Source organism: Ranitomeya imitator, chromosome 5 (assembly GCF_032444005.1).
Source record: "Ranitomeya imitator isolate aRanImi1 chromosome 5, aRanImi1.pri, whole genome shotgun sequence".
NCBI classification, from domain to species: domain Eukaryota; kingdom Metazoa; phylum Chordata; class Amphibia; order Anura; family Dendrobatidae; genus Ranitomeya; species Ranitomeya imitator.
The window spans coordinates 184,687,651-184,700,953 of NC_091286.1; the positions used below are offsets into that span (position 1 = coordinate 184,687,651).

General features: G+C 41.9%; 1 protein-coding gene across 3 annotated transcripts in view; it reads right to left on the reverse strand.

The window, feature by feature from the left end:
- The window catches only part of TIAM2 (TIAM Rac1 associated GEF 2), an 810,124-nt gene that overhangs the window by 284,845 nt on the left and 511,976 nt on the right, over window positions 1-13,303 (reverse strand). For all 3 annotated transcript variants that reach the window (XM_069769403.1, XM_069769402.1, XM_069769404.1), the window contains exon 11: window positions 6,369-6,533. In XM_069769403.1, the coding sequence (XP_069625504.1) occupies window positions 6,369-6,533 (165 nt within the window). The remainder of the gene's footprint in view (window positions 1-6,368; window positions 6,534-13,303) is intronic.

A 13,303-nucleotide genomic window follows, 5' to 3' on the forward strand; every position in this document is an offset into this window, starting at 1 on the left:
TGTCAATTGTGTTCACTATACGTGACACTGCGCTCATAAAACAACTACAGAAAAATGGACATATCGACTCTGTCATTGAAACCAAGCGGACCCATGGCATTACAGCGCTGGATCCACCTGGCTTCACATCTCAAGAGCAGATTGTCCAAATCACCACCTTGGGCAGGCAAATTCACCTTTTCGATGCCAGCAAAGGTAAGACATTCAGTCCTACCACCGTGTTTCTCCCTCACATGGGAAATGAATCGCGGGACACCTTTTCCTGATGCTACTGACCTGCAATGCTCTCGAAAACGGACATACATCGGGCGGATAGTTTTGCCGATATAATATCGCTTGCAACTTGCAAGGACAGAATACAATATACACTACATGATCAGTTTTACACGTGATGAAATCATTAACCGTGTGTGACACTGCACCTATACGGAGAAACCGCTCTGTAAGGTGCTGCTGACAGCACGAGCAATGGCCGCACCTAAAATTGCCTTTAGGGGACATCCCATTTAGCCAATTAGTATTTGATTTAGTGACGCGGTTTCTTACCAATCTATCTCTTAACCTTGCACTTCTTCTATTGGCTATTAAGGGGCCTCTTGCTGCTACGTCGGCTAACTCCTTATCTCTCTCTAACAGGTGCTAGTTCTTTTTAACAGCTAACCTAATTTGCTGGTCCATGTTGCTATATTTAAAACAAAAAGTAAATCTTTTCCCAATCTCCTGTCTCTGGGAGGGCGGTTTTTTAACAACCCCTTCTATCCTCTCATTTTTTACTCTGTCCAAAGTAGATGTCAGCAACCTCTCTGGGTAACCCCTTTCTCTAAATCTGACTTTCATCTCTTCTGATTGACTTATGGAAAATAAGTAAATCTGATTCTCATGGACCAACTTCCTCCTTCCACGTTTGGACAGAACTGAATTCATAGTTGTAGAAAGTGAATTGCTGTGGAAGCTGACTGATTTTTTGTGGCAGTACACTTCTCTCTTTGTGGAGATTTCAGACACTGCTATATTCTGATGTACAGGTGGAATAAAAGCTAGTCTAATGTAACTTGCAGGACATGTGACCTGCTACTTGTTACATCTGCAACAAAACTTGCAACAAAGCAGGTCAGTGCTGGGTCAGGTAAAAGTTCAAAATTGTTTAGATTTTAGGCCTCTTGCACACTGTAATTTTAGAGTGGTTTCACACTTGTGTTTGTGGCCGCCAGAGGTCAATCCGCTCTGGATCTGACATCCAGCTGACCCCAGGGCAATGCTGGCGGAATGCTGGCATTCCGCTCGCATTGCCCATAGAAGTGAACGGCTCAGTTCCGCGATCTGCAGCTGCCCGTTCGCTTTCATAATGCCGCATTCCGCTATCAGTGTCAGAATAAAAAGAAGAGCTTTTTCTTCTTTTCGTTCCACTGCAGGTTAGCGGAATGCGGCATCACAGAAGCGAACGGGCGGCCTGTAGTGCGTATGTAGCGGAAGTATAAAAGCACCCTTATGCTGCCACTGTTTTAGAACTCTAAAGCACGTGCTTTAATGGCATTTTTCAGAGCGCTTTTGTGAGCGCTCTCGGTAATGACCCATAAGATACAGGCTATTGATGAATGCTAAGTGCTCAAAAACAGCTCCTGTAATAAAATAAAAAGAGCTGACCGAAACAACACCTCGCTTTTCCAGCCATTGAATTATTTACTATATAACTGTCTAAGGGTCACTTTCGTCTTTCTGTCTGTAACGTTTTATTCGTATATTCATTTGTCGCGGCGTCTGTCTGTCTGTCAAGTCGCTGATTGGTCATGGCAAAACGCCCACGACCATTGCCACGACCAATCAGCGACGGTCACAGGCTGCCAGAAAAATGGCCGCTGCTTCACTGCCCTGCACTCACCGCTGACCACTCACACAGGGTTAATGCCAGCGTTAATGGATCGCGGTGTACCGCACTCCGTTAATGCTGCTATTAACCCTGTGTGACCAACTTTTCACTATTGATCGTGCCTATGCAGCATCAATAGTGAAAAGATGTAATGTTAAAAATAAAAAAAATTTTAAAAAAATTATTCTCACCCCCTCCGATGTCGCGCTGTCCTCCGCGCCTCTCTCCAGTGCACGCCCTGCCTTCCGGTCCGAAAGGATGCAATGCGTCCAGGACCTGCAATGATGTCACGGTCATGTGACCGCAACATCATCGCAGGTCCTATGCTCAGACCGGAAGCCAGTGCCAGCACTGCAGAGAGGCGCGAGGACTTCAGGGCCCGTGGCTAAGGTGAGTATATCTTTATTATTTTTTTTTTTAACACGAATAAAGTGCCCACATTCCTAGACTACGTGGGCAGTGCAATATACTACGTGACAAGTGCAATATACTATGTTGGCTGGCCAATATACTACATGTGCTGTGCAATTTACTACGTGGACTGTGCAATTTACGTGCGCTGTCCAAAATACTACTTCGGCTGTCCAATATACTACATGGCCTGTGCAATGTACTACGTGGACTGTCCAATATACTACATAACCTGTGCAACATACCACGTGGCTGCGCCTTCTAGAATACCCAATATGTTAGAATTGGGCCACCATCTAGTATATTCAAAATTGGCAATCTTCTTAGCGATTTTCCAGTACTTAGCACTTTGGAAAGTGGCTACTGTGAAAGAGGTCTTAGGGCTAAAACACAAGGCCAAAATTCCCTGCCTAATTTGGGGCCAAAACATCTGGGGGGCAAAAAGCTGGGGGTGAAACATCCGAGGGCAAACTTCTGGGCGCGAAACATCCAGGGGCGAAACATCTGGGGGCAAAACATCCGTAGGCGAACTGCTGGGGGTGAAACATCCGGGGGCGAACTGCTGGGGGCGAAACATCCGGGGGCGAAACATCCGGGGGCGACCTGCTGGGGGCGAAACATCCGGGGGCGAACTGCTGGGGGCGAAACATCCGAGGGCGAACTGCTGGGGGCAAAACATCCGGGGGCGAACTGCTGGGGGCGAAACATCCGGGGGCAAACTGCTGGGGGCGAAACATCCGGGGGCGAACTGCTGGGGGCGAATCATCCGGGGGCGAACTGCTGGGGGCGAAACATCCAGGTACGAAACATCCGGGGGCGAACTGCTGGGGGCAAAACATCCGGGGGCGAAACATCCGGGGGCGAACTGCTGGGGGCGAAATGTGCGGGAGCGAAACATCCTGGGGGCGAAATGCTGGGGGCGAAATGTTCGGGGGCGAAGTGTACCTGGGGGCGAACTGCTGGGGGCGAACTGCTGGGGGCGAACTGCTGGGGGTAAAACTTCCTAAAACCCTTTTGTATAGTGGGAATGCCCACTTGACCCTTCACAGGTCAGTGACATACTGTCACAACAAGGGTCTACTAAATTAAACCTATGCGCCTCTACCTTATACTCCACTAGTGTCACGGTTTCATAGCAAACTGTGGCTTAGGGATGCTATGAGTGATGGCTCAGTCACCCTATGGAATCTGGAGTGTGCTGGACAGTCTGTTTTGATAGTGACAGTCCAGTCATACAATCTGTTCCTGGTGAGTGCTGGCCTGTGAACATTTTCATTGACTGCCCTGCTGCTCAATCTGGTGTAGTCTGTAGGCGTTTCCCCAGGTGCCTCCTATCATTAACCATTTTCTAGGTATTTAGTTGGCTAGCTGCTATTAGTCAGTGTCAGTTGTAGATTTGCTTTAGCTAGGCGTGTGTGCTTGCTCTGTGTCTGACTTCTGATTCTGTTTATGATCTTTGATCTGCTGTGACAATTCTCGTGGATTTTCCCTTCTGCTTCTGATGCTCTCTTACTTCAGGTATCTGACCCCAAACTTGGTCTCTGACTATCCTTTTGTTGTGATCACTGGTTTTGATGTACCCCTCAGGTATTTGACATCGGACTGCTTTCTGACCACACCTTTGACTTACCCCTCTGCATTATGAGCACTCCTGGTATCTGATCTCGGACCTCCTGACTACACTTTCTCACAGAATGCTCGTGAATAGTGACTCAGCATCCCAACTAGCATGTGCAGTACAGCAAAGTATACTGTAATAAAGTCTGACATAGTATACCATGCTGATCTGTGTGCATTCAAGGGCTGGTTCAAGGCAAGGACACCCAAGACTAGAGGGGCTCTTTTGTATAGTGGGAATGCCCACTTGACTCTTCACAGGTCAGTACTTAAACGCTTTTAAAAAATAATGTTATCACTTTTGCTGCAGCAGAAAGAAACAGACATGCTTGAAAAGATTGTCAGAATTTCTATTACAAGAACACAAAGAAAGCGGTCCTCCTTTTTGAAACAAATTATTCATTGCTCAAAAAACGATCCTAATGTTTTGCAATGATTTCTTGCTTTTTCTCAAATTTAATTAGGAATTTGTATATTTTTGTCATTATTAGAAAAATGAGACAAGAAGGCTTTCCCATTAATGCATTTTGAACATGTACAGTCACAAAGAACAATGGATATGCCCTTGTCATGGGTCTAATCTAAAAAGCGAGAAGACAGTTAATATTTCATCATGAGTTCAGTCATGCACAAGACATTTAGGTTCTATCTCATTTCACCTTTGCACGCATAAATTTAAAGCTATAATTACAGACTTATCGTCAGCTTAGGCAATTACTTTATTAATTAATGTATAATTGCTGTTCAAGTAGTAGATGTCCCAGAAAAGAAAATGAAATTGAATTTTGGCTGCCATCTTGTGGACATTTTTAGAGAATGTTCTTGCTTCACAGAACTAGTATTGCCCCACTAAGAGACTACTCATATTTTATTAAAATTATGCTTAGGTTGCCTTACGTTCTATAATGTTTCCTTTACTATGCACCCACTTATGTTAGGGTAATTAACAGCCCCCACAGAAATAATGGGAGGAGATACACAGTTCAATATCTTATATAACTACTATTTCTAAAACTTTATTCAATATGAATATTTTTTAGACTTTCACAGAAAGCCTTCACATTTGATTTGATAATTCAGAGTGCTATCAGCTTGTTTTATGTTGAATCTCTAGGCCAGTTTCTGGGTAGATAACTTTTAGAACTTAGGAGCTACATTGCCCACTCATAAATTACCCCATAAAAACATGCTGTTTTACTAAATCACCTGTGTCTCTACAGCACCATGCTTATAGACTGCCCTGCATTCTAGGGAAGGACGAGCAGGGCATTGAAATTTGAATTTGCTGATTTAGCTGAGTTTTCCCCCAAAATTTGATTTGCACTGAATAAATTCACTACGGAAATAGGAAAAAAAAGAGAAAGAGAGTTCAAATCTGTGCAAAACCGTACATTTCAGTAAAGTTGATTCTCTGCAGACTGATCCACTCATCTCTAATACTAACTGGAAGGGCTTCTATTAAGGACTATAAGTTCACCCATTGAGCGTTCACTAATTCTCAAAGCCTCAGAAATGCGCTGGATGGACAGTTGGTGCTCTTTTTTCCCCGAAGGATAGCCCATCATAGTTTTTGTGACGTCACACAACAAGGGTGGCAGATTTTTTAAAAGCAAGTGTCTGAGCAGACATGTCCGGCCGGAACGTTTCCTACAATGTTCGCAGAGTGCTTGGCACGGACTCGAGACATCTGGGACACAGCATTTTGAAACATCGCGGAATAGAAACGACACTAATCACAGAAGAACGTATTCTGAACAATCCACTTATAGAAGCACAGGAAGGCATCTAGTGTCTATTAGTTATTTTCAGCACATATTGTGTTGTTTAAATACTAATTTTCCCCACTGCACCTAAGGCCTCATACTAATGTCCGTTTATACACATTATAATCTATGGAGCTATTCACATTTCAGTGTTTTTTGCAAACCGCTTATACACAAAAAATCAGAGACATGTCTGAGTCACAAATCAAAATCATCCATACAAGTCTATGGGTCTGTGGAAATCAGTGAGCACACACGGATGCCATCAGTGCACGATCTGCCTGCTGTCCGTGATTAACATTGCAATGAATAGGAGAAGATTTGCAATTAGATTTTTTGCTATGAAAAATAACTAACACAAACACTGATGAAAATTGGTGTATTTTTGGGTACTCGAAAAATCACTAACGTATGTATGGGACCTTAAGGAGTTGTTCTTCTTTGATTTCTCCATAAATATGATGGATAGGGGTAGAAAAATGTCAACATCTGGCAATAGCTTATCTCCAAAGAGAATAAAGGACCAGGCATATCATCATACCTGACCCTTGGGTTCACATTTTCCCATATGGACAACAACATTTTCCATTCTAAACAAACACCACTGTATCACAGTGCTCCCACATTCTGTAGCCAGGTATGTTCACCTCTTTTTTTTCATGATTTTTACAGTATATCCATCCCTATTATGGTACCCAAACACAACTTACTTTACACGCTAAGTTCAAGATGTCTTCTACCCGGTGTTCTGGTCTGAGGTTCACAGTAACACCATGACCATCGTAAAAGTGGACAAATATTGGGATTTCCCAAGAACTTTCTTTGGGTGGAACTTCTGGAACGGTGTTATAGATATTCACCAATTCCTCAATGTGCTGTAATGAAGAAGATAATACATCTCAAGTATGGCAGACATTTTAATCATGCAGTTACAAGAAACACAGAATAATGCATTGGTGTTTGTGTGTTCTCCCCGTGTTTGCATGGGTTTCCTCCGGGTACTCCGGTTTCCTCCCACAGTCCAAAGACATACTGATAGGGAATTTAGATTGTGAGCCCCATCGGGGACAGTGATGATAATGTGTGCAACCTGTAAAGCGCTGCGGAATATGTTAGCGCTATATAAAAATAAAGATTATTACTATTATTGGTGGTCTCTTGGCTCCCATACGTTCAGCCCAGGGTTCAGGGATTGATACTTTATCTATGATGTCTGGACTTTTACCTAATTTTAATTGCACTTTTGCACTTCCCTATGTTCAGAAACGCAAAAGGCTACTCCTCTTTATACAGCTTAGACCTAAATCTCTGTATTTCCAGAAACTGTAAAGACTGTAAACTGTAAAGATCTTTTAATGTCTTTTAATTTTATGTGAATCATCTGCAAATTACACATCAATAGCGCTGTCATATAGTTGAATACAAAGCTTCTTAATATATTAATATTATACATTAATGCATGGACATTTCACCATATCCTGTGGATTTCACATACAATATATCCTTAAGTTTTTGTAAAGAACCAAGTATTGGAGTAGTACACTTAGCAGAAGAAATTACACAAAGCATTTTGTGGCAAAATCGAAATTAATCTGAAAAAACACTGTGACAAAACTGTTAAGTATGAGCTGTTGTTCCAACTGCATCTCAATCTAATAAATATGTAAAATATTAGATAACCTGCACCATATTATTGCATTCTTCTATACATCTGGGAACTAGAGGAATGGCTTACGAGTTACGACCTTGCAACATTTTTTTCCACTAGAGGTCACTGTTGATTAACCATTAAAAAAAAAACTTTATGTAGCCATCAAAAAAAGAAAAATACTGAAAAAATAAATTGAGATTCAGATGTTGTTTTTGTAGGTTGTAGAACACAATGAACCAGTAAAGCTTTGAATATACAACCATAACAGAAGCCTAGTTTTCCATCATTGATGTGTTCCCCACAGAGCTGCACTGGTTTCGCAAACCAATGTCTGTGTTCTAAGAGTATGGACCACTGTTTAGTCCAGTAAAATAAGCCTAAAAATAAAACCTGTCTTTTGTGACTTGTAATCATGATATGAAATTAATCTAATATAAAGATGTTATAAAAATGGAGGTAACAAATATTAAAATAATGATGTTTCTGAAAAATATTTATGATCTCAAACATCTTCAAGAGAAAAAATATCAAAACCTGATTAATATCATGTGAATTCTACCAAATTAATCAAACAATGAAACCTAGGCAAACAAATACATATGACGCATGCAATGTTCCAGTGTATTGTTAATCCAAAGCTGCCCAACTCCTCAGCAACTACACAGGCCATTCAGAACACTGTGCACTATTGGAAGCTGCCTCTCTTTTTTTCCAAGGAGAACTAGGCTGTTTTTATTCAAACGACCCACGCACCAGAATTACTTGATAACACTGCTCATCTGGGGTCGGAAAAACAAGAGGAAGTCAACAGCACAGACTGCCAATGATGAACACAAGAGAATGTATCAAGGCTGTATAATCTTTTAGTGGCATAAGAAAAGGTAATATAAATCCAGCCTACATAATGAGCATGTGTGTATACACAGTTGTGCGATAAAGTGTTTGCCCTCTTCCTGATTCTTTTACATGTTTGCAACACTTAAATGTTTCAGATCACCAAACACATTTAAATATTGGACAAAGATAACACAAGTAAGCACAAAATGCAGTTTTTAAATGAAGGTCTTTATTATTAAGGGAAAAAGAAATCCAGACCTACAAGGCCCTGTGTGAAAAAGTGATTGCCCCCTAAACCTAATAACTGGTTGGGCCACCTTTAGTAGTAACAACTGCAATCAACTGTCAATCTTCTTCTTCAGTTGCGGCAGAAACACATCGCTTTTTCTCTGTTACTATGCCTAGTGCCATGCTGTTTTAGCATTTAACAAATAAAGGATTTTTTTTATATATTTTATTCTGGAGCTGGAACACAATTTTTTTTCCTTTTTTCTGTATATGTAACACTAACCAGACAGACTTGGGTAAACAGACAGGGATAAAATAAAACTACAATCATATAAATACGCTCACAAAACAACAGAGTAGGAAGCCAGGGAGGAATAGGACGGAAAAAACCAAATGGGAGAAGATAAGGATAAACAACCAACTGCGCGCAGCAATCTCCTGGAAAAACTCTCCAACTGCCTACTCAAAACACTCCTTCAACTGCAAAACAGGTAGTGGTAACTATCAATGGCAAGGTTAGAAGCAGGAGGCAGGTTATTATATCTGCTGGTAGTAACAAACTCAGAACAGATTATGCAACCCAAGTCAGAGAACTCAAGGAGTCCAACTAAGCAGATTAACCCTTGCAGGACCGTAGCAAAGAAATCCAGAACTGCTAACTAGACAGTGAAGCCGTTCTAACTACCACAGGTGTATGTGTCATCAGACACTGCGATTGTCTGACCCCACACTGTTGCGGTATCTCTGTGACAGTACCCCCCTTCTAACAGGGGACTCCGGACTCTCAGAATCCAGTTTATGAGGATGGGAGATGTGAAAAGCTCAAACCAACCTGGTTGCATTAACAGCGGATGCTGATACCCACATTCTTTCCTCTGGACCGTAACCCTTTCAATGCACTAATTATTGAAGAAATCAGCAAACGATATAAGAATCAACAATTTTAGCAATCTGGAATTCCAGACTTCCAGTAACCATGACAGGGGAAGGTGGTGGTAGTACCAAGAAGGCAACATATTTTTTGGGAAAAGAATGATGAAATACATTATGGATCTTAAAAGTAGAGCAAGGCGAAACACCACTGAATTGACAACAGCAACAATCTTATTAGGACTATTTAACCTGGATCCTAGTTTCCAAGGAGGAACTTTTAATTTAATATTCTTTAAGGAATACCACACCAAATCACATACACACAGTTTCGGACCCAGTAAGCATTTCCAGTCATATTTCCATACTCGCATATCTGGACCCCATCCTCCTTAAGAACAACTTGCCATACTGATGTAATAGATGAGAAAAATGATTCCTCTTCAGGTACCCCCAGAAGAATGATCACTGTTGAAAATGCTGAGGATGAAGCACATATGCCCCGAAAAATGGGGACTTGCCAGTTGATTCATGACAACAATTTTTTACAGGGAACTCCACAAGGGGTAAACACGAAACTCACTCCTCCTGATTCTCGGACACAAAGCACCTAAGATATGTCTCAAGATTTTGGTTCACTCGCTCAGTTTGCCCATCACATTGTGGATAAAGGCAGATGAAAATGTGAAAATGAAAGATGAATCCCTAAATAAGCACAAAAGGCTTTCCAAAATTTAGATATAAATTGAACCCCCCCGGTTTGAAACAATATCAGAGGGAATTCCATGCAATTTCACGATCTCTTTAAAGGGAACCTGTCACCAGAAATAATGCTGTTAACCTGCTGATATGCGGATAATCTGCAGGTTAACACCGTTATTATGCCATCCGTGTCATCCCGCAGCCAAAGTTAGTCGGGAAAAAATTATGTCTTTTCTCCCTGCCAGCATTCTGCATTCAGTCGGGGAGGCAGCGCCGCTGCTACTTCAGTCACCACTCTGAGAATACTGAGTAGCCGCTGTAACCACGTCCCCGGCCATGATTGACAGCCGGCCTCAATGTAGAGCCAGTGCCAGTCAGGGCCAGGGGGCGCGGTTACAGTGGCCGCTCTGTATGCTCAGACTGAACTGGCGCTGCCCCTGCCCCTGTGACTGAATACCGAATGCTGATAGGGAGAATAACGCTATTAACCTGCAGATTAACTGCATATCTGCAGGTTAACAGCATTATTGCTGGTGACAGGCTCACTTTAATAAAAATTTGCGCCAAAGTCTCGGCATTCAGTAATGCAGGTAGCGCAATGAAATGAGTCATCTTGCTGAATCTATCCACCACCACTAATATTACTTTATTACCTGCTGACACGGGTAGATCAGTGACAAAATCAAATCTACAGACAAATGAGTCCATGGTCTACAGAGAATTGCCAAAAGTTGAAGAGTCCCAGACAGATGTGTCTGTAGGATCTTAGAACGTGCACAAGTATTACTGACAGCTACATAATTCCGAACATCCTGGTGCATCCTAGACCACCAAAAACAAAGAGTAAGAAGATCTGTGGTAGCTTTACTACCAGGATGTCCAGCAAAGACCGAATCGTGATGTTCACTCAAAATCAGATCAGAACATATTGTAGCAATAAATATACCTTTCTGTATCATGGGAACTGGCTCCCGATTACTACCTCCCTCCGGAAAACAATGAGACAAAACATCCGACTTAATGTTCTTATCCCCTGGCCTATAAGTCACAAAAAAGTTGAATCTGGTAAAAAAAAATGGCCACCTTGCCTGTCTAGGTGTCAGATGTTTAACTGATTCCATATACTATAGAATTTTGTGAGCAGTGATAATAATGACCAATTGAACTGCCCCCTCCAAAAAATGATGCCCTTCCGCAAAGGTCAACTTTATTGCCAAGAGCCCCTCTTATGTCATAATTGTTTTCGGTGGATGTGGATAAAAATTTGGCTTAGAAATATGCACACAGATGCCATTTATTTGGAGACGAATCCTGTGACAATAATCTCCAACACGTACTTACGACATTTCTATTTACACAATGAATGGTTGAGTAATATCAAGCTGTATAAGAATCAGAACAGAAGCAAAACATATTTTCAAGGTAGGAAATGCTTTACAGGCTGGTTTAGGCCATTTGAAGAAGTCTGTTCCTTTCCTTGTCATATCCATAAACAGTTTGCCACTACTGAAAAGTCCTTGATGAACTTGTGGTAACAGCTCACTAAGTCTTGTAAAGCTTTTACATTTTTAGGAAGATCCCAATCCAGTACCCCTCGGGCTTTTGCAGGATCCATATCCGGTGGAAGATAATAGATTTCCTAAAAAAGTAATCTGAACAGTAGACATACATTTTTCTGACTTGACATAAAGTTTATTTTTCCTGAGTAATTGTAGTACCTGCCTGACGTGTATCTGATGTTACTCAAGGTCCATCAAATAAATCATTATGCCATCCTAGCACAGCTCTACCTTTCAGATGATGGAAAATATCATTTACAAAGTGCTGAAACATGGCGAAAGCATTGGTCAACCCACTTTAAGCAGTCTCCACTTATCCTCCTACGGATGATCCCCCTATGGATGAAATTGAAGGTCTCCCCAAGCATAAGTATGGAACACCAATTAGCCACGAAGATATGAAATGAGAGGGAGAGGGTAGGGACCCCGAACAGTGACCGATTTGGTTCCCAAAAATCCTTTTTTATTAAGAAAGAAAAATCTGCCTGCCACCGAATATGAGGGTCTGATATGTTCCTTAGCAAGGCTCTCTGTAATATAATCTTTCATGGCCTGCCTTTCAGCACCTGAAATATTATACAACCTGCTCTTAGGCAACTTGGCCACAGGAATCAAATTGACTGACAAATCATTAGGGCAATGAGGTGGTAGTTCTTAACAACTGTCACGGATCCTGTGCTGCCACCAATATGTCACGGATTCCACCGGATATGTCAGGGATCCCACCATTATGTCATCTTTCACGGGGAAGATACCTTTATCATTTGTCACAAATTGACAATTGGCAATTTGACAATTTGCCACTCATACCAATTTATTGTTTGGTTGCCCCTGGTTCCTTCTGAAGGGGTTTTATCTATATCCCACTTACCAGTTCCGGTTTGGAACTTGCAGCTCTCTGGCGCCCCCTTACCCTCAGGTCAGTCAGGGTACTGCACCTAGGGTAATTAGTCGCCAGAAAGGCTGCCTGCTATGTACTGGCTATTGGGCTTGCTGCAGTGAGGGTGATATAACTACTTCTACTCAGGTGGGAACAATAATTATCAATGTCACCATTGCTACAAAGCCTTCCAAACGCACAGAACAAAGTATGCTGCCACCAGCTTCGATTCTCTTAATTGTTAACGGGTCCGGAGCCAACCCAAATCAGTAGCGTAATTCACTTTAGAAGACACGACAGTTCGTTTAGAGCATGGAGAGACAAGTTAGTAATTTTATATTTTACTCCAAAAAAGATAGGCAGTGTTTACAAAGTATAAAAAAAGATATTAAAAAGAAGACAAATCATGTGTACAATACAATTACAAATAAAAAAGGATTAAAATTGAAAAGAACACGTACAGGTCGTTACGCCATTGCATCGTCATGGCGGCCGTATGCTCAGGAGACACATCAAGGTGCATCAGAACAGCTTGCAGAACTGCTGTTAGCTCGCTTCCTGGGTCAAAACTGAGTCACAACTCACCAGGGTTAAGATATGCCCTCTCGTCGTGTTTAGCTGCTAGCGGTTTCAGGGAATGATAGATCTATCGATGGAGATCTGGAATATACAATTCTTATATCTCTAGCCCAGATCGGTGCCGGAATATGTGACTTTAATAGAATAAAGAATCTCATGGTGGCTACACCAGTTTCAACTAGTACCATGTGGGAGGGGGAATGAGTAATTTTAGGGAGACTGCTCTGCCTGCAACATAGAACCATAAAAATCCTTCAGGGAGGGGTTTAGGATTCACACACAAGCAGCAGGCAAAGAGAGAAGAGGAGGGGTCGGAATGGCCCACAGCGTGCCTGGAAA